This window comes from Papio anubis, chromosome 15, assembly GCF_008728515.1.
Source record: "Papio anubis isolate 15944 chromosome 15, Panubis1.0, whole genome shotgun sequence".
In the NCBI taxonomy this organism is placed as follows: domain Eukaryota; kingdom Metazoa; phylum Chordata; class Mammalia; order Primates; family Cercopithecidae; genus Papio; species Papio anubis.
In genome coordinates this window covers 3,307,700-3,330,280 of record NC_044990.1, presented here as the reverse complement: position 1 = coordinate 3,330,280, position 22,581 = coordinate 3,307,700, and the positions used below count along the sequence as shown (strand labels likewise).

General features: G+C 43.5%; 1 protein-coding gene and 1 long non-coding RNA gene across 4 annotated transcripts in view; one reads left to right on the top strand and one right to left on the bottom strand.

Annotated features, from left to right (window-relative positions):
• Positions 1 to 22,581, bottom strand: part of LOC103879094 — a 122,997-nt gene that overhangs the window by 61,819 nt on the left and 38,597 nt on the right. The gene's annotated exons all lie outside the window — the stretch shown is intronic.
• SACS (sacsin molecular chaperone) overlaps positions 3,037 to 22,581 on the top strand; it is a 106,157-nt gene continuing 86,612 nt past the window's right edge. For both annotated transcript variants that reach the window (XM_003913666.5, XM_009191628.4), the window contains exons 1-2: positions 3,037 to 3,168; positions 18,737 to 19,255. In XM_003913666.5, the coding sequence (XP_003913715.3) occupies positions 19,236 to 19,255 (20 nt within the window). In that variant the 5' untranslated portion in view covers positions 3,037 to 3,168; positions 18,737 to 19,235. The remainder of the gene's footprint in view (positions 3,169 to 18,736; positions 19,256 to 22,581) is intronic.

Sequence of the window (22,581 nt, the reverse complement as noted above, 5' to 3'; positions counted from 1 at the left end):
CCAAAGGCCTGAGAATGAGGTGGGGTGCTGGTGTAACTCCTGGAGTCCGAAGCTCTTAGAACCAGGAACTCTGATGTCCAAGGTAGGAGAAGATGGGATGTATAAGCTCAAGGAGAGACAAGGAGAGAATCTGTCCTTCCTCTGACTTTTGGTTCTATCTGGGCCCTCATGTGGGATGATGTCTGTCTGATCTTTACCCCGTCTAGTAATCCAAACGCTAGTCTCTTTGGCAGACACCCTCACAGACACACCCAGAGAGGATGCTTTACCAGCTATCTGGGCATTCCTTAGCCCAGTCAAGTTGACGCCTAAAATTAACCATCATAGACAGATTGACCTCTGACCTGGGTATATTAATGGTCCATCTTTGCCCAGAATGTGGAAGATCTGTGGTTCATGAATTATCCAGAAATCTTTGCTTTCTTAAATTTTTAGGACAAAGTCTAAATCTTTTCACAACATTTCAGTAGCATAAATGGTACCATGAGTGTAACTGAACTCATAAGGTTTATTGCATGTGCCATCATATCTGGACAGTGGCAGAGTGAAGGGCTTGCAATGCACGTGAAATCACCTTCCAAGTGTGTAGAAAGCCACATATAAACACCTGCAATTTGTTGTGACAGTAACTAGGTGTATCATAGGCAGTGCTCACAAGGGTATTTAAGCTTTGACTTCTACATTGCAACACTATATTTTTGTCTTTTTTTTTTTTTTTTAGTTTTAGAGATGGGGTCTCACTCTGTCACCCGGGCTGGAGTGCAGTGGTGTAGTCATAGCTCACTGTAACCTTAAACTCCTGGGCTCAAGTGATCCTCCCACTTCAGTCTCCCGAGTAGCTAGGACTGCAGGCATGCACCACCAATGCCTGCTTAATTTTTTTTTTTTTTTTTTTTTTGAGACAGAGTCTCGCTCTGTCGCCCAGGCTGGAGTGCTGTGGCCGGATCTCAGCTCACTGCAAGCTCCGCCTCCCGGGTTTCCGCCATTCTCCTGCCTCAGCCTCCCGAGTAGCTGGGACTACAGGCGCCCGCCACCTCGCCCGGCTAGTTTTTTGTATTTTTTAGTAGAGACGGGGTTTCACCGTGTTAGCCAGGATGGTCTCGATCTCCTGACCTCGTGATCCGCCCGTCTCAGCCTCCCAAAGTGCTGGGATTACAGGCGTGAGCCACCGCGCCCGGCCTTCTGCTTAATTTTTTAATTTTTGTAGAGATTAAGTCTTGCTACATTTGTTTTTGTTTTTTTGAGACAGGGGCTCACTCTGTTGTTCAGGTTGGAGAGCAGTGGCACGATCTCAGCTCACTGCAACCTCTGCCTCCCAGGTGCAAGCAATTCTCCTGCCTTAGCCTCCCAAGTATCTGAGATTACAGGTGCACACCACCACACCCAGCTAATTTTTGTATTTTTAGTAGAGACAGGGGTTCGCCATGTTGGCCAGGCTGGTCTTGAACTCCTGGCCTCAAGTGATCCACCCACCTCGGCCTCCCAAAGTGTTGGAATTGCAGGCGTGAGCCACTGCACCCACCCTGAGGTCTTGCTATGTTGCTCAGGCTGGTCTCAAACTCCCGGCCTCAAGCAATCCTCCTTCCTCAGCCTCCCGAGTTGCTAGGACTACAGGCATGTTCCACCATACCTGGCTAAGCGACACTATTTCTGAATAACCAATATTTCACAGGATACCTTTATTTAGTGTGAGTAGGTAGGCAAAATGGTCTAACCTTTCTGAAAACTAACTATACACACACACACACACACACACACACACGTATATATATAGTTTTTATATATGTAGTTATTTATAACTTTTCCCATTGGAGGTGTAATGGTTTACAGCTGTGAGTAGAAGAGCCTGCTAGGGGAGCAACACCCTGGGTATTCGCCGTTTAGTCCACAGTGTCTAGCTGATGCCAGGAACACAGCAAGTGCTCCACATTTGTGTGCTGAATTAAACTGATGACAACTGAACCACATTAGTTCAGCCTCAGAGAGGCAGGCTCACTCCACGGGTGCAAGTCAGTGAGGGCCTGTTGGTCCACATGGCACTACAGTGAGAGCTCAATGAAGAGGCCCCACAAGACACCATTTCTCCCCGGTAGAAACTTGCTTTGTTTGTGATTATTCGGTCCTTTTGTTAGAACAGGAGGTTTCCCTCCTATCTCCCAGGAAATAATATGTACACAAATCTGTGAGTCTAGGATGTGAAGGAGACACCATTAGACGTGGCATCTTCTGGGTCAGACCAGTGCAGGGCCAGGTACAAGAAGCAGGGGCTCTCCTTCCCACGTTGGTGCTGACACTTGGGGCTTGCTTTGGTCTCCCAGGAGAGATCATTTGAGCCTTTTCAGGTCTGGAGTTGTTTGAACTGACTTAAGAGGAATTTTCTGCAGAAGCGAAGCAATAAGAAGCTTCCAAGCTCAGTATTTCCAAATAAGCCCAAATTCTAGATTTATATGGATAAAGTAGGCAGTCCTACTAGCAGACTATCATGAGGAACATGATGTACCCAGGCCAGTGGCAGGATAGCTGTGTGCCGAAATGAAATAAATGCTGGTGGTATTTCACATCCCCCATCAGAGGAAGCCAGAAAATAACAGTTGCAATATTTTTTATTATTAAAGTGAGACTAGCAATTTCAACTTAGAACAGGATCAATTGTATAGCATTTCACAGTGTACAACACATTTTGAGTGAATGCTTTTTTTTTTTTTTTTTTTAAACCATTGGAACCTCATATGCCACTTCAAATAACACACAAAGAGCAGATTGTGAGCTGCAACATTAGCAGGTCACAGGTCTTCATTTCCCATGAGGTACTCGAGACCCGCGTGTGACTTGTCTAAGGTCACACAGCTGGTGTTTAACAGAGCCAGTCTTCTGTTAGCCATACCTGCTGCTAAAAATTAGCCTTTGCAAGCAAAGAGAACAAAAACGTGTGGTTGGTTGTCACCCTCACACTGAACGACAATGCTGCACTTGCAGCATTATTGACACCTAAGGTTGATGACAGTCCTGTCTCTTTAAGAAGAAAAAAAAGGCCGCTGGGTAGGGGGAGCAACTGACTGCGGCAGGAGCCGCCTGGACCCAGTGCGGCTGCAGGACAGTCACGCTGGGACCTGCTGATGGCACTGGAGGAAAACAAAGACCGAGAGACCCTGATGCCCACAGCCCCCAGTAAGTCCGAGATTCCAGCTGGGTGGCCAGCGAGAAGGGCAGCTGCAGGAGCAGCGTGGGGATGGGCGGGCTCCATGGTGTGGGTGGCCATGGGTCCTCTGAGTCTTCGGAAACCAGGGCTCGGCCACTGCAGCTGCTGGGGGAGGTAAGGGGCCACTTTCCTTAACAAACCTGCCTTCGGAGAGGACAGAGACGAGAGGGCCTTCAGCATGCTTTGCAGCTGTGAGTAATGAGCTCTTCTGAAAATGTACAGTTTGGGTTGACTGCTTGCGAATTTGTGGGTGAAGGCTGCAGGGTGACTAGAGAAATCTGCCGCGGTCAAGATGCTGGACTAGCCGCTTTGTCATTTTAATTTCCACCGGGGTTGCCAGGCACGGCCACAATGGAGCTGTTGCAGTAACGCAGTGTGGGGTCCAGAGTCTTGCTGAACAATAAGATGGGATTCTCCAAGTAGCTTACAGTTAATTTGTAAAATCGCTCTCACTTTAAACAGCACGCCTTCAAACAATGCCATATGTTATGGTTTTCTCATATAATATTTGAAAATCCTGCTTTTAGTTAAAAATATTTCACATATTTAATTTTATTCTAGTAAGTGATCATTCGATTCTTTGACAGAGTATTCCAGCTTTAGCAACAAAACCTCTCTCTCACTGCCTTTTTTTATTCCTTAAAACAAGGTCAGTACCTCAGAGAAGAGGACTGGATTTGTTTCTATTGTAACATATCAATGGTTTTGGCTTTAACTTTATTCTCTCTGCCTCTGAAGATGGATAAAAGCCCATTCCGCTTAAGTAAAAGGCAGAAGCCAGGTTGAATCCATGTGTTTCCCAAGCGCAAGCTGCCCTGAAGTTATGTTGAAGGGGAACTCTTCATTTCTCCATCAGTGCAGATAAAAGTAATTGATTCACAGGTCATGGATTAAAATAATAATAATAAAAACTGACACTTAATCCCATTTTATTTGTCACATGACAAGTAGATTTGCCATATTGTTTTTCTTAAGCTGCCCATTGATAACCAGATTCATTCTAGGTTAATGCAGGGTCATCATGGCCCAATAGTTTTACTCAGGACCATCCAAACTGCCTTCCCTAATCTTGCCCTGAAGCCTCACTTTGGGCTGTGACAACGATCCCCGTTTCCTTTCCTCTCTCCTCCTTAGCCGTCCCTTTCATCCTTTCTTCACCTTCCTGGGCTGTCCGGGCAATTTTTTCTTTCTTTTCTCCTTGGATCTTAAAGACTCCTTCAGTCTCTTTCAAACAAAGCAAGCCAGATTTTCCACGTACCCTATTTTCCTTCTATCTTACTTGAACTTTTCCATGATTAAGTATTTTCTATTCTTCACATAATAGGAAGAAAAGTCCAATTGTAGAACTTGAAGACCAAGGTTTACTTACATCCAAAGCATCTCATGAACCATTGCTTTACGCTGGATTTGCCCCCAGAAGCCCCGGATTCCAATCTCAGCTCTACCACGTCCTCCCTGCAGCCCCTGACAATCCACATGACTTCTGCGAACCTCAGTTCCCTCCTGTGATGCAATTATTCACTTAATGGTCACAGGGTTGAAACCAGGTGATGTGTGTGAAGGCGCTAGCGGGGTTCTTCACACAGTATCACTATTTAGTAAGAGTTTTGTCATTTTCTCACTTGGTCCACCATCTACCTAACCACCCATCCATGGTGAAGCATGCTAAAGAGACTCATGTGCCATTTCCCTAAAGGAATACATTTTGAAATGAACTTTTGGCTGAGTGCATCTGAATGAGTTCTGATCAGTACAAAATACATATTCAGTTCTTGCTATACATGAAACACTAAGCCATCTCATCTATAAAAGGAATGCTGATGTTTCCATGTTGCCATAGGAGTATCCTTTGGAAGAGGGAAGGGCAATTCCCTTTGTACAACTCTTCCTAAATCCTGTATGACAGCACCAGTGATGATGATATTGACCGCTCCCACCATGAGCCTACATGAGGACTGTTAAATGTGATTGATGCGAAGGATGCCAAATTGGAAGTCAGGACAATTCCCATTGCTATTCTGATCTTGGACAGCCTAGGTGGCAATTTGCTCTTTGCACTGCCAATCCTGTTACTATTTTAATTTCCACTTTATGTGTCTTTCTTCTGCTGTCTTTCCTTTCCTTAACTCTACACTTAGGATATGTGTCAGAATTTTTTTTTTTTGAGACGGAATCTCGCTGTGTCGCCCAGGCTGGAGTGCAGTGACGTGATCTCGGCTCACTGCAAGCTCCGCCTTCCGGGCCCACGCCATTCTCCTGCCTCAGCCTCCCGAGTAGCTGGGACCTCAGGCACCCGCCACCGCATCCGGCTAATTTATTGTATTTTTAGTAGAGACGGGGTTTCACCGTGTTAGCCAGGATGTGTCCGATTTTAACGTCTAGGATGAGGCCGTTTCACCCCTACCTAAGGGGGAACATAGCGAAGCTGGGAAAAGCACTGGATTGGGGACCAAAGGTGTGACTCTAGCCCTGCTTTGGCTTCTCTTTGTGCTAATTAGAAAGCCTCTAAAGTAAGAGACATAGAATAATCTTTCGATTTCCTTCAGGTTCTGACTACATGATTCAGATTGCTCTCTTTGGGGTAGCCTCAGTTTATAACAATTACTTGATCAAGTTAAACGCTTTTATCTCATTGATTCTTACAATAACCTTATGAAACAGGTAGCCCCATTTTGCAGATTACAAAATGTAACCTTAAGAGAGAGTAGAACCCCAAGTATTTCTTAGTAGTAAAAGGAGAGACTGACTAGATGGTAAGACTGGATTCTCTCGGTGAGCATCAGCGAGTTCTCAGACTGAACTCTGGGCTCTGTTCCTACCATGGTGTCCCCCTCAGGGCACTTCGAGTTGATGATGATGTGAAACCCAAGGAGTAAGATACAAGGCGTTCAGGGTTTTGTCAGGAGAGATCTATGGTCCAGTTATAATAACCTTACATCCAGACATATATTTGTTTTAAATGTTCTGCTCGAGATTACACCAGGAGTCCGTCATCTAGGGCAGAAAATGAGGGCTCTACAGCCCACATAGCCTTTTAATGTGTTCTGAAATGACACTTAAAAATAAATCAAAGCCACCCTAATATAATTATTGATGATCATTTAAATTTTGTAAACCTCCTTACCTCGTTAAAGTACTAAGTGCTAGAAAGGAATATTTGAATTTTATACGTATCTAGAATTTGTGCACGTTTTCCCATAGTAATAGTTTAGCCTTTTTACTTGTTTTTAATGCAATGATAAATTTAACCATTTAAAAAACCCTAATAGGATTACAAGATAAAGTACACTAAATATTGCATAAGACATAGACATACTAAAAAATAATTCACGGTTTATTTGAAACTCAAACTTAAAGTGTATATGCTTATATTTATAGTTTTTATTTGCTAAATTTGGCAACATGATATAAACAGAGCTTTGATCAATGATAGTTACTTAGAGCCTAAGGAGATTAGTTTGTTAGGTCTTTAAGCTTCAAACATAAATTACAACCAATCTTTATGAGTTTTCTGTCAATTATACCAAATATCCCTTCAGTTTGTTTGTTTATTTATTTATTTATTTATTTATTTATTTATTTATTTTGAGATGTTGTCTAACTCTGTCACCCAGGCTGGAGTGCAGTGGTGCAATCTCAGCTCACTGCAACCTCTCAGCTCACTGCAACCTCCACTTCCCCGGTTCGTGATTCTCCTGCCTCAGCCTCCCGAGTGGCTGGGATTACAAGTGCCTGCTACCATGCCCGGCTAATTTTTGTATTTTTAGAAGAGACAGGATTTCACCATGTTGCCCAGGCTGGTCTTGAACTCCTGATCTCCAGTGATCTGCCCACCTCAGCCTCACAAAGTGCTGGGATTACGGGCCTGAGCCCAGCCAATATTATTTATTAAATGTTTATGCTAAGTGACCATCCAGAGACAATCCTGATTATGAAGAACAGATCTATGTTCAATTTACCGTCATATTCCTGAGAGTCCCTGCTAAGAATAATAATAAAAAGTACCCAAGATTTTAATGTATTCGGAGTAGGATATACTGGGTTTTGGAACCTGGTTCCACATCATACTAGTTCTGACACTTAACCTCTTGCAGCCTCAGCTTCCTCCTCCTTTAAAGGGACTCATGATAGGTTAAAAATCCCTACCTTGGGCCGGGCCAAGCGCGGTGGTTCGCACCTGTAATCCCAGCGCTTTGGGAGGCCGAGGCCAGCAGATCATGAAGTCAGGAGATCGAGACCATCCTGGCTAACACGGTAAAACCCCATCTCTACTAAAAATACAAAAAGATTAGCCAGGTGTGGTGGCGGGCGCCTGTAGTCCCAGGTACTCAGGAGGCTGAGGCAGGAGAATGGCGTGAACCCAGGAGGCGGAGCTTGCAGTGAGCCGAGATTGTGCCACTGCACTCCAGCCTGGGTGACAGAGTGAGACTCTGTCTCAAAAAAAAAAAAAAAAAAAAAATCCCTACCTCAATGACTGAATAACAGTTTAGTGAGCCTCTGCCATGGTTGTACATGGCCAATCCTCCCCAAAGAGTTACTTTTTAAAGAAATAATTGAATATTATTTTTCCCTTCAAAAAGTCATATATTATTAGATAATATCAATTAAGATATTATCGTGTATTGAAATGACACTTAAAATATATTTGAGTCATATAATCTATTTTTAAAATTTCATTTAACAGCTTTATTGAGATATTCATGTACCATACAATTCACTCATATGTGATGTTATTTTTATGTAAAATTTTATCTTTGAGGATAAATTGAGCTTTTGAAGGCAAACCTAAGACTCTGGGAGCTTCTATTTCGGTGCCAGCCCCCTAGCCTCCTGCCTCCCACAATCAGCTCGGCCTGTTGACAAGCTAGAATCTGAGGCTAGATAAACTACATACAAAATATGTGTAGTTTTATTATCTGTAAATTGGCCAAAGTGACTAAATTATTCACTCTTTATTGAATACTTTCTGTGCGCATAAACCTAAGTAGGAGAGTCAAAGGTGAATAAGATATTCTTGAGGAACTTTCAGCAAAGCAGACGAGAAAGATTTGTATGACACAGAAGGGATTTGGAGCACTGGAGGAATAATTTATTTTTTTTAATTGAAATACAGTGTCTTTTCTGTTGTACATTTTACATCGAAATCTTTTTTTTTTTTTTTTTTTTTTTTTTTTGAGACGGAGTCTCGCTCTGTCGCCCAGGCTGGAGTGCAGTGGCCGGATCTCAGCTCACTGCAAGCTCCGCCTCCTGGGTTTACGCCATTCTCCTGCCTCAGGCTCCCAAGTAGCTGGGACTACAGGCACCGCCACCTCGCCCGGCTAGTTTTTTGTATTTTTTAGTAGAGACGGGGTTTCACCGTGTTAGCCAGGATGGTCTCGATCTCCTGACCTCGTGATCCGCCCAAAATCTTTAATTACACACACATAAAAGATCAGTAGCACTCACCTTTAGCTTTACCTTTTGTGCTCTAGAAACTCTTTTACGTACATATTCAATTTAAGGTCGGGGAGTGACTGTGGTGACCCCTGACCTTTCCTGCAGCACACTATGCCAACACAGGTCTTTCATTAATGTCATCCAAAATGCTTGCTGTGCCTTACATTTTCAGGTCTATTGATTTATAGCGTGAATTCATCCGACTTTTCCATTTTGCAAAGATTCTATTTTTAAATCAATTTAGTCTTTGCTGACTCATACTTTCTCCCGAAGTTAGGAGAGAGAGATGATTACTTTGCTGATAATTCCCATGAAGGCGTTCTGTGGGCCTGAAGTCTGTGCATTTGGCTCCTTGTTTCTGTAATGTTAGGGGCTTTCAAGGGTCAGCTTTCACTGTCTCCCAGAGGATTTAGCCACGTATGAATTTGGTTGGACCAAAAGGATGAATTTTTCATTCCCATCTTCAGATGAACACGGACCCCATTCTTAGGAGATCACTAAAGGCAATTCTGCCTCTATTCCTTTCTCAAAGAGCATTTCTAGGGAAACTCAAGCTATTTTGCCAGGTGCAGCTGCAGAGGCGTGTGTGAACACGGCAGCACTGAAAACCATGGAAAGGGAAGGAATCCTTCAGGGAAGAGGGGCTTTACTAGCCCCAAGACACCCTTAAACAAACAGACAAGACAGCATATTAAAGGAGATGGAGTATTCGTGTGGCTCCTGATTGTATTTTAATCTCATTCCTGCAGGAGAGGCCTTTCTTGTCCTGTCCTCTGGGGACAGCCAGGGGTTCCTGTGCTAGTTCCTGGGAAGCTTGCTTTATCCCCCCTTCTCTCTGGTGCAATTCACTTTGCCACCTCAGGAACTTCTTCACTTCCTGCACTCTTCTCCTGCCTCCCTCTGCCAAAGGGTGGCGTTTAGCTCAGGGAACAGCTCCCTTTATTTATACAATAGCTGTGATTTAAGTCCCCAGTCTCCTGGCTGTTCCTGTTTCAAACTGTGTAACTCACAGAACTTTTCCCATTGCTGAGTAAGTGCAGATGGCATGTTTATCTTCCTCCTTCTTAAATGAGATCATATGTACTGTAGTGCCAAGTTTTCCTACTGTGGGTCAAGCCCAGATGCCAAAATAGGGTAGTTTTGCTGGGAAGGCCAAGAGGTCACGGAGTGGCACACGTGCTTGTTAGCTGTGGGCAGTGGCTTCAGGTTCCAAGCTGGGGGGAGGGGAGCCCTGGTACCTAATAGCTGTTGGACAGCATTGATTGTTTTGAGGCCTGGAGCATGAGAGGAGGTCATGAATCAGTGGGCAGAGAACATCATGAACACATTTCATGTCACTTCGTGTGTTAAAAAATACTACCTCAGCAAAAGTAGTAGTATCTAATATTCGCAAAAACCGTCTGCAGTTGACTAAACGCTGTTAGGACACAGCTCAGTTTGGTGTTGCAGTGATACGGTTCATGGATAAGGCAAGCTGGCCCTGTTTAGGAAAGAGGAAAGTTGGGCACAGCGAGATTATGTAATTCTCAAGCCATGGTGAAGAGAAGACCGAAGAATGTTCTCTCCCATCAGGTGATGCTTTTCCCCAAATGGTAGGGTAGAGGCAGAGTTCCTCCCTTTCAGAAAGAGAAGGAGGAAGAAGGAAACGAGGTTTGAGGGTGTGAAAGGAAAATATCCCGGGCCCCCAAAATCACTAAGGAAAACTCAACCTGGGAACTGCTTAAGGCAAACCTGCCTCCCGTTCTACTCAAAGTCACTCCTCCGCTCGCTGAGATGGAGGCGTATCTGATTTACCTCCTTTGGAAAAGCTAATCAGAAACAGAACAAGAATTCAACCACTCGTGTATCACCTATCTGTGATCGGGAAGCCCCCTCCCCACTTCCAGTCTTCCTGCCTTTGCTTCAAGTGGTCCCCCCTTTCCAGACCAAACCAATGTACTTCTCTGTTTTTGTTTTTTTTTTTTGAGACTTGGAGTCTCACTCTGTCACCCAGGCTGGAGTGCAATGGTACGATCTCAGCTCACTGCAACCTCCACTTCCCGCGTTCAAGCAATTCTTCCACCTCAGCCTCCCGAGTAGCTGGGACTACAGGCACCCGCCATTGTGCCCGGCTAAGTTTTGTATTTTTGTAGAGACGGGGTTTCACCATGTTTGCCAGGCTGGTCTTGAACTCCTGACCTCAGGTGATCTGCCCACCTCGGCTTCCTGAAGTGCTGGGATGACAGGCGTGGGCCACCCCGCCTGGCCTGTACTTCTGACATATACTAATTGATGTCTCATGTGTCCCTAAATGTATAAAACCAAGCTGTGCTCTGACCACCTTGGGCAAATGTCATCAGGACTTCCTGAGGCTGTGTAAGGGGCGCATCCTCAACCTTGGCAAAATAAACTTCATAGATTAACTGAGACCTGTCTCAGATTTTCTGGGCTCACAGAAGGCCTGTACTTGTGTCAGGCACTCAGTCGTGGGGAAGAAGTAAGAGCTGGGAGTCACCAGGATTTAAACAAAGTATAGGCTCTTGCTGGACTCTTCTGGACACCAGTTTCCTTCTCTGTATAACGAAATTCACAATTCCCTACCAAATCACTAGACTTAGAGACTGAAATAAGATCATCCCTATGAAATCGCTTTAACAAATCTAAAATACCATGCCCCTACAAGGCAATCTTATTGTACTGCATTTTAATTTCACTATCGACAACATTTCAATTGTATAAAAGTTTTGTATATACTAGTATTCTTTCCCATGTCACACGGAGCCCCGGCGGCCACGCTCTAGCTCACAGGCACGAGAACACTCTCGCAGGGAGTCAGGCGGGGTGCAGCTCCGGGGCCCCAAGTCCAGCACCCACCTGAGATCTTCACACCCTGAGGAGACCAGTAGGGGCAACTTAACGGGGCACCAAGTGGGCAAAAATGGCGCCTTCCCCACCGCGTGTGCAGGAGGGTGAATTCCTGGATGTTGAGGGGCGGGGGCACGGAAACTCCCTACCCGCTCTCCCCAGGAAGAGGGCGGGGCCTATGGGGATGGGCGGGGCCCAGGGGGACGGGTGGGGCCCAGGGGGACGGGCGGGGCCCAGGGGGATGGGCGGGGCCCATGGGGACAAGGATTCCCCTCCCCTCTTCCCCACCACCACGGACATAAGGCCTCAGTGGACACCAAGGCCCCAGCACAACATCAGGCCCCAAGTGACACAGGACTCTAGGTGGACACTAGACATCAGACACCAGGTTGATGCCAGGCCCTAGCCAAGTGGACTCCAGTCCCTGTGTAAACATCAGGTCCCAGTTTGGCACCTAGGCCCCAGCTGAACATCAGGCCCCTGGTGGATGCCCAGGTTAATACCAGGCCCCGCGTGGACACAAGGCTCCAGGTACATTGAGGCCCCGGGTGGAAACCAGGCCCCAGATGGACATCAGGCAACTGTATGTCAGGTCCCAGCTGGACACATAGGCCCCAGTTGAACACCAGGCCCGAGACGAACATCAGGCCCCAAGTGGATGTCCAGTCCCCAGGTAAATACCAGGGCCAAGGTGAACAGGAGGCCCCTGGTGAACATCAAGCCCCAGGTGGAGACCCTGACCCCAGGGGGGCCATCCAGCTCGAGGTGGACATCAGGCCCCAAGTGGACACCAGTACCCAGATGGACATCAGACCCCAGGCAGACACTGGACTTGAGGTATACACCAGGTACCAGGCTCATGCCCAGGCCACTGCTGGACACAATGAAACAACAGGTTCCATTCAGTGATATAATAAAGCACATCGCAAAGCTCCTTCACCCATATCTTCATAATAATTAATTGGGCTGGATAATCATAGGTTCATATATAGGCCTAATAACCTCAGAAATGTAATTATTTAGTTTCTACAAAACGTGTGTTTGGACTTGTTTAATGGAAACTCAGGTTCCATTCAGTGATTTAAAACAGCACATCCCAAAGCTTCTTTGCACATAGCTTGGTTTTCGTTATTAGAACTGAATGTTCATATGTTGATATATTAGCCGGATAGCCCCTGAAATGTCATATCTGAAATTCTACAAAACATGTGTTTGGAACTTGTTTCATGGAAACACAGGTTCCATTCATTTATATAAAACAGCACATCAGAAAGTTTCTCTTCACATAGCTTGTTCTTCATTATTAGGGCTGAAAATCTATATAGGTGTAATAGTCTCATTAAGGTTTGATTTTCTCACTTATGTGCTTAATCACCTAGAACTGATACTTGTGCACAGTATGGGGTTCAGATACATTTTCGTGCTTGTGTCCATATAGTTAGCCACTTGCCCCAGTAACATTTTTGGAATGGCCCAGCTTTCCCCCACTAAACTCCTCTGATACCTCTCTCATGTATCAGGTTCCCATTAATGCAAGGGTCTGCTTCAAAGCCTTTTACCCTCTTTGATTGTTCCCGTGTGAATGCCACATGATTATTATGGTTTCTTGTTAAAGCTTAGTATCTTCTAGAGGAAGTCGTCCCTCTTCTTCTTAAGTAGTGTCTTTGGTTATTGTGTTTTTATTTTACAAGGTTGTTGGGGTTTTGATTCAAATTGCTTTGAATTAAAAGAACAATTTGAGGAGAGTTGACATTTCAATAATATTTAACCTTCTGGTTCATCATGTACATATCTCCATTTTTAAAGGGTCTTTTTAATGTCTTTCATTAAAGTTTATAGATTTTCTTCCTAAAATTCCTATACAAGTTCTTTCATTATAATTATTCCAAGGTAACATTTTTTTCTTGCTATGATAAATGTCTGTCATTAACAAATACTTTTCTCTTAAACTCTTGCAGGTATGTAGAAATGCAATTTAACTTATATCAGTAATCTTGAAAAAATCTATTATTAACATTGTCAGTTTGTCTGAATTTTTTTGAACACTCTATCAGTGAATAGTGATGGTTGTGTTCTCCCTTCCCCTCCTCCCTGTTCCTCTTTGTTTTTTTCTGTCTTGTTCTGGCTGCCTCCTCCAATACCTGCTAAGTAGAAATAGAGATCAAGAAATATCCTTATCACTGCTAAGCACCAGACTTGCCTTTTAATTTGCCCCTTAAAAAAGTTCCCTTCTATCTTTTTTTTTTTTTTTTTTTTTTTTTAAGACTGAGTTTCCTGTTGCCCAGGCCGGAGTACAATGGCGCGATCTTGGCTCACTGCAACCTCTGCCTCCCAGGTTCAAGCAATTCTCCTGCCTCAGCCTCCAGAGTAGCTGGGACTACAGGCATGCGCCACCACGCCCAGCTACTTTTGTATTTTTAATAGAGACAGGGTTCTACCATGTTGGTCAGGCTAGTCTCGAACTCCTGGGCCTAAGTGATCTGGCCTCCGTGGCCTCCCAAAGTGCTAGGATTACAGGCATGAGCCATGGTGCCCGGTTGACTTTTTTTCTTTTACCTTGGTCAGTCTTCCAGAAGTTTGCCAATTTTAGGAGTGTTTTTAAAGAATTAACTTGTATTTCTCTTTCATTAATTCTGCTCTCATCTTTATTTCCTATTTTCTTTAGGTTTATCCCCAAGACATTTTTTCCTAAATTCTTTTTTTTTTTTTTTTTTTTGAGATGGAGTCTCGCTCTGTCCTGCAGGCTGAAGTGCAGTGGTGTGATCTCGGCTCACTGCAACCTCCGCCTAGCGGGTTCAAGCGAATCTCCTGCCTCAGCCTCCTGAGTAGCTGGGATTACAGGGACACACCACCACGCCTGGCTAATTTTTTGTATTTTTTAGTAGAGACGGGGTTCCACCATGTTGGCCAGGCTGGTTACGAACTCCTGATCTCAGGTGATCCACCCGCCTTGGCCTCCCAAAGTGCTGGGATTACAGGCGTGAGCCACCACGCCCTGCCTTTTTCCTAAATTCTTAAATGGATACTTAATTCACTAATTTTTAGCTTTTCTTCCTTCTGGATGAAATCATTAAAGGCTATACATTTTCTCTTAAATTTACTGATCTCCATTTTTAATAACAAAGAGTAGGTTAAAGACTTAGTGTTTTCAGTAGACACTTCGATCAGCATTTAATGAGTCATTTGTATTCATTTTATTCATCTTTAAAGTTATTTTCTATTTGTGGTACTGGGTTTCCATTTATAGTAGATGGAGAGTTTCTTTTCATAATACATTTATTTAATTAAAATATCATTTTGGGAAAAATAAATATTAAGTGAAGAATAAATAGGTGGTACACAAGTAGGCCAAAGATCACCAAAGTTGTATGTCGTAGCTCAAAAATGAAAAACAGATTATGAGAGTGATTCATCGGGGGCTATATTTTGAGAAAAGAATGATCTGGGCAACCGCTACCTTATCACCTTCACATGTGCTGGCTCACAGCACACATAATGATTCCATCGTGGTGGGTAATTTCTGACAACTATGGAGAGTATGGCAGGTTCCAGGGAGATGAACATGTGCAAACGTTCTAAGTGTCCAGGAAAGGAATAATAGTGTTTGGAATTCTAAACTGTGAGCTGGTTGTTAATGGCAGAAGTAGTATTCAAATTAAAGACTGGGCTGGGTGCAGTGGCTCACACCTGTAATCCCAGCACTTTGGGAGGCCGAGGTGGGTGGATCACCTGAGGTCAGGAGTTCAAGAGCAGCCTGGCCAACATAGTGAAACCCTGTCTATACTAAAAATATAAAAATTAGCCAGGCAAGGTGGTGTATGCCTGTAGTCTCAGCTACTCGGGAGGCTGAGGCAGAAGAATTGCTTGAACCCGGGAGGCAGAGGTTGTAGTGAGCCAAGATCATGCCACTGCACTCCAGTCTAGGCAACAGAGTGAGACTCCATCTCAAAAAATAAAAATAAATAAAAATAAGAAAATAAAAATAAAAATGAAATTAAAGACTGGATTATTTGAAAGAGATTGCGTTCAGGAGGTATGAGACAAGGACACAGTGATCTCTGAGACCTTGCATGTGTGTATCAAGGACAAGTCATGTCATATTTAACCCACTTCCCCCTTATTATTAGATGAGACTATCAGACTGGCCGGGCAGTGTAAGTCAGAAGGAAGACTGAAGCTTGGATTAGTAATCCATTGGGCAGAATCATCCTATTCTGTTAGAAAGGACAGGAATAAATGTGATTGATAACAGTATATTTACAATGGCTAAGAGAGTTACTGAGGAAATATTATCCAAAGATTGGTTTTTGTAACGAACGTATCATTGTCCATGGGGAGTAAAATTTAATAATTTGCCACGGAGCTCTATGCTGTTTAGCAGTTTTATCAAACATGCCTGTTGATATGAAGTTAAGTAATATTCTAGATCACAGAACATGTATTCTTAAACATATCAACAAACTGGAATTAGAGATTTAGTGAGGCTGACAAGCATGAAAGCGCAGTGTTCCACTGAGATCAACACTGCTCCCATTCCCTTCTAAGGTTCCTGCAGAGGCCGAGCGTCAGCGGCAGATGGCCTGGAGGTCTTGCTTCCAGTGTAACTAATTCCAGACTTCCCTTGAGCTCTTATCTATCGTATAAAACCTGCTTGTCTTACATTCATATAAACATGTTTATATTCATATTTTTTTCTTTTTGAGACGGAGTCTCGCTCTGTTGCCCAGGCTGGAGTGCAGTGGCACGATCTCGGCTCACTGCAAGCTCCGCCTCCCTGGTTCACGTCATTCTCTTGCCTCAGCCTCCCGAGTAGCTGGGACTACAGGTGCCCACCACCATGCCTGGCTAATTCTTTGTATTTTTAGTAAAGACGGGGTTTAATTGTGTTAGCCAGGATGGTCTGGATCTCCTGACCTCGTGATCTGTCCACCTCGGCCTCCCGAAGCGCTGGGATTACAGGTGTGAGCCACCACGCCCAGCCCCAATTCCTATATTTTACAGATAAAGAAATTGATCCTAATCCTTCACTCTATTATACATTACCTCTTTTAATTTTAAACATTTCAAACTGGAGTCCAGTTTTAAGTCTATTATCATAAAAAAGGTTTCCATCCTCTTGCTAATATAGTTCCTTAATTTTAATTCTTAAATCCTAAATTTACATATCTAGTTTTTCTAATTCTTGGCATGGCAATCAAAATTTCATGAATTATTCATGAAAGAATAATAAGATTTTGCATTGGTATGTTTGAATTAATCTCACTCATGATGCCTAGTAATGTTTTTTAATTATAGCAAGTTACTGGGAAAGTGTTTTCAGAAAAGCATTTACAGTGAATATGGAGTTCTTTTCCTGGGTTTTCACGAACATCCAAGAATTGATAATGTAATCAGTATAGCTTAGGTTGTTATTCCTACATTCCTTTTTTTCCCCACAATGAAACATTGTTGCATAGCAAATGCAGAATAAGAAGTCCGGAGCTCCTCTTCCCGTTTCCAGTCGATCCCTTCCTGCTTGGATGGGCTGAAACAAGTTACTGATCTTCCTGTGCCTCAATTTTAACGTATCAGCATCTCTAACTTTCTTGTTCTGTCTACTTGAAATAACCATTTAGTATGATACTGTCTAAGAGAGCATGTTGACAATTATGAAGTATTTTAGAACAATGAATGGGCAGAAAATGCAGTCTCATGTGTCCCTCCACTTACCATTGTTTATAAAGTTTGCTGGCCAGGTGCAGTAGCTGATGCCTGTAATCCCTGCACTTTGGGAGGCTAAGGTGGACGCGTCACCTGAGGTCGGGAGTTCGAGACCAGCCTGACCAAAGTGGAGAAACCCCGTCTCTACTAAAAATACAAAATTAGCTGGGCGTGGTGGAGCATGCCTGTAATCCCAGCTACTCAGGAGGCTGAGGCAGGAGGATCACTTGAACCCGGGAAACAGAGGTTGCAGTTAGCTGAGATTGTGCCATTGCGCTCCAGCCTAGGTGAAAAGAGCGAAACTCCTTCTCAAAAAAAAAAAAAAAAGTTTGTCATTCTTCACTGAGGCTTCCTTGGGTTAGCCCAGATTGTGCCCAACACCCTAAAAAATAAAAATTAGAAAGTTTGTCATTTTTTCTTCTATTTGTTTCTTGAAATGTTAGACTATTACAGGCACCAATAATTATAAGGAATATTACTAGTAAAATTAAGTCTTTCTGAGGACACATTTCCTTTTCTAAGGTAAATATTTTGCTTTCAAACGAGTTATTATTGTACACATAAAGTTGTAGGTTTGGGTCGGGTGCAGTGGCTCACACCTGTAATCCCAGCAGTTTGGGAGGCCCAGAGGCAGGGAGATCACTTCAGGTCAAGAATTCGAGACCAGCCTGGCCAACAGGGCAAAACCCCATCTCCCCGAATAATACAAAAATCAGCTGAGTGTGGGGGCAGGTGCCTGTAATCCCAGCTACTCAGGAGGCTGAGGCAGAAGAATCACTTGAACCCGGAAGGTAGATGTTGCAGTGAGCCAAGGTCATGCCACTGCACTCCAGCCTGGACAATAGAGGGAGGCTCTGTCTCAAAAAGAAAACAAAGCAAAACAAAAAAACAAACGGGTTTGGATTTAAAAGATGTTGTTCCTGAAAAAAGGCACATCACGTGTGAGTGAAGCACATACTGCCACTTGGAAGAAGCCAGGGAAATAGAGGGAACCTGAAACTAAGTGGTTAAGTAGATGTACTTTTAATTTTTTTTTTTTTTTTTTTTGAGGCGGAGTCTGGCTCTGTGGCCCAGGCTGGAGTGAGCGGCGCCATCTTGGTTCACTGCGAGCTCCGCCCCCCGGGTTCCCGCCATTCTCCTGCCTCAGCCTCCCGAGTAGCTGGGACCACAGGCGCCGCCACCACGCCCGGCTAATTTTTTGTGTTTCCAGTAGAGACGGGGTTTCACCGTGTTAGCCAGGATGGTCTCGATCTCCTGACCGTGATCCGCCTCGGCCTCCCAAAGTGCTGGGATTCCAGGCGTGAGCCACCGCGCCCGGCCGATGTACTTTTAATTTCTATGGCTGCACATGTGTGTTGGTTGGTTGCCTGTCTTGTGAGGCCTGAAACGGATGCCATGCTCTTTGGCAGAGCTGTCGTGCCACCAGCAGAGTATAATTAGAAAGTCGCTGGAGCTGAGCACCACGGCCCTCTTCAATGAGGAATTGCATTTTCAGTGCATTGACTTCAAGTGCTTTTCCTTAACCCTTTCTTTACCCTTCCTTGATTTTTCTTCCAGCATCACAGAAGTGAGGCCAAGATGCCCGTGTCACCGGAGCCAGAAGAAAGGCTCCTGCTAAAGAATATTTTACATCTGCTGAGATGAGGGTGAGAAACTTCAACATCCAAGAATTTCTGCACCATTTTCCCCAAGAACCTTCAAAAAGAAGTACAGAAAATTCTCAGATGAAAATAAATTGATTTTGCTTTGGGGGAAAGCCAGAAACTTGTAGCGAATTCACAGTTTTACCCTGAGAACTTCCGTGGGTCGCTGGAACAGAAGGCTACCGTTATCAGCCTGGAGAGTCATATTTTAAGGAACACAGATGCAAAACACGACAATGTTTCCTGACATCAGATGATGAATGGACGCTGAAGGAAAAACAGGCTTTTTTTTCCACCTGGCAGGAAGAGCTGAACTTGGAGTACACATTGAAAGGAAGCACAGAGGGAAGACGTAAACAGAGGAAAGCAGCACACTTTCATGGTTTTCACAAACAGATATCCCAGAAGTGATCATGGAGACCAAGGAGAACAGGTAAATGAGTTAATGTTTTAAATGACGATAATTTGCATTGGGAGTTCAAGGCTTGCTGGATTTTCCCACATGAAACATAGATCAGCAAAAACCAATGAAAGCACTCGAGAGGTAAAAATGAACCAACTATCCATAGCTCAGTTTTAACTGAAATTGTATATGTCAGTTTTCAAGCCAAGGGTTGAAAATAATTTCTTTGCCTTTGCCCAGATAGTTTTGCATTTTCTTTATACTAATGAGGCTATTGTAATGGAGAGTTGACTAGATGTAGCCCATTTTCTCCTTCATAAAATGTATCTATGAGTGCCCCTGACTGCCATACGATTGTTTGGAAAATATAAAATAAACAACTGTGAAATACTTAGAATTGTATCGAATAACCTGAGGAGAGAGGGAGAGGGGAGAAAGTGAGAGAGAAAGAGAACTCTACTTTTCCCTTTATGAATTATGACAATAAAATATAATGCTTGCTCTTTTTCTCAAATTTAGTTGCTAAAAGAACGTATGCTTATTTTACAAGCTTGAGGATTTGTGCAAAAAATAAAATGTATGTATATTTATATAATTATTCCTTAAATTTCTGTATGTGCTTCTTTTTTTCTTAAGCATAACAAAATACTCTTTCATTAATTTTGAATGCTGTATTTCGATATTACATTCAATAATTGAAATTTTAGTGCCATAGAGATCAGGGAAGGCTTCACATCTTGTAACCTAAAGTTATCAACAAATAAAACGTCTTCATATTTGGTTTTCCAAAGCAAAACATCGAAAAAAACTCACTGTATTGCTCTTTACCTTTTGAAAATTGTTACCCATTAGACGGTGGAACAAAGTGATACTTTTTCAGTAGTGCTTGCCTCTTGGCTTCAGGATTCATTTCATAACTGATTGTTATTTCAGTGTGTGAATGGACAAGAGTATTGAGACGACTTTATGGGTTTGATTTTTATTAAATGATTGAAATATTTGATTGATTTCCATATTTCTAGTATTATGAGAAGCCATGTGAGATTAATTTCCACACCATTGCTGATGCTAAATTATTTAAACATGAGAGAAGTCTACTTATCTATCATCATACATGTTATCTTGCAGTATTTCTGTGGATTTTTTTAAACCTTCTAAAATGTTTCCATATTAGTGCATTCCCTCCTAGTTTTGGAACCAAATTTTTTTTTTTTTCAAATCAAAGGTGAACTCATTTTCCTTTAACTTACCAGCTGACTTCTTTGTATGGGTAATTTCATTTATACATCCATTTTAAAGAGCAGTGCCTATGCAGAATCATTGACACTGACACGAACTATAAATGTTTAATAATTAGGATTGATTTGATGCATCTAAAAGTTATGCTGTCTTTGTATTCCCTATGCATTACATTCCATTTATAGCTAGAAAAAATATGAATTAACTTTGCATGTACTTTTGCAGAGATTTACATTATATAGGCTTTACGTACCAAATTACTTAAAGCTAAAATGTTGGCGACTAGATATAGCCACATTTATGAACACATAGCGTAGATGTTTTGAGAGTCAAGACATCAGGCTTTTAAAAAAAATAAATACACTTTTATCAAACCAGGCTGGTTTATATAAAACCAGCTGGGGGTGGTGGCTCACAGCTGTAATCCCAGCTCTTTGGGAGGCTAAGGTCAGGAGTTCAAGACTAGCCTGACCAACATGGCGAAACCCCGTGTTTACTTAAAAATACAAAATTAGCTGGGCATGGTGGCGCAATCCCAGCTACTCGGGAGACTGAGGCAGTAGAATCGCTTGAACCCATGAGGCAGAGGTTGCAGTGAGCCGAGATCGCATCATTGCACTCCAGCCTGGACAACAACAGTGAAACTCCGTGTTAAAAAAAAAAAAAAAGGCCGGGTGTGGTGGCTCACGCCTGCAATCCCAACACTTTGGGAGGCTGAGGCAGGCAGATCACGAGGTCAGGAGATGGAGACCATCCTGGCTAACACCGGGAAGCCCAGTCTCTACTAAAAATACAAAAAAAAAAAAATTAGCCGGGCGTGGTGGCGGCGCCTGTAGTACCTGCTACTCGGGAGGCTGAGGCAGGAGAATGGCAGGAACCCAGGAGGCGGGAGTGGAGATCGTGCCACCGCACTCCAGCCTGGGCGACACAGCGAGATTCCATCTCAAAAAAAAAAAAAAAAAAAGATACGTAAAACCTGTTTTATTTAAGACCATAAATATGCCTAATCTTGTTATTCCTGGGAAAAGAAAATTCTTAAAGAGGATCCACTCTAGGCTTCTGGAACTTTGGGGTCCACAGTTGTGTATGAGGGTGGTGGGGGCGTGCTCAGAGTCCCAGCATTAACACACAGGGCCTTCCCAGGCCCTGGCTTTATGGAAATATTGTGGGAAAAGAAGTTAAATTATCTATCTAATAAGGCATGTAAAACGTGATGTACACAATGAAATGAAAGCAGATACATGATTAAATATATTCATCTGAAATTTTAAGCTAAAAGTTGCAACATAACGAATGTCATTTGTTGAAAGCTGCTGTGGGACTGGCTCCTTCTCCATTGCTTTCAGGAAGATGTGGGAGCATCAGTATATGTTAGTGCAAAAGGCAGATTCCAGGGGGAGGCCAGATTTGGGGAAACTGCCCCAAGGATTCCGAGGAAACAGCTCTAGTTACAGTGCGCTTAGGAGCAGGACTCGCTTGGGCTTAATTTAGGCTAGTGGAAATGTCTAGGAATCTTCTCTTATGTTGGGGGGTGGGGGCTTCATTTGATGAATGTGACAACTGAAGTCACATGACTTGCTCAAAATCATATTCTGACACCTGTTAAAATAGTAAAGAAGACTTTACTCAGGACTGCTTTGATAGGCATCAAGACCACTGCAACAGGGCAGAGGGATGGGGGCTCAACTCCTAATACAGCAAAGACAGCTGAGGATTTACAGCCAATGAGCAGTGTGAGGGGTCACTGCGCGGAAAATTACCAAGGGGGAATGTCAAAAGTCAGGGACTTTTGCTGAACTGACTTGAAATAATGATCGGCTCTCAAGGTGGAGTTGAGGAATCCGATGGGATGTGGAGGTGATCAGATAGCCAGAGTCAGGGAATTCTGTCTGAACTGGCTTGGCGGGATGCAGGCACCAACTGGGCTAGGCAGGTCAAAGGCAGGACCTGAAGACAATGCCTTGTCAAAAAGAGGGCGTGGGGGAGCCTGTCTAATGTTTGGTTAAAGAGAAAGGCCATTTTAGTTCCCCTTGTTGTTCATGAAAGAAGAGTGATTCTTCTGTCTAAACAATCTAAGTTCATTTCTTGTTGGTTGTCTTGTTCATTAAGGACCAGCC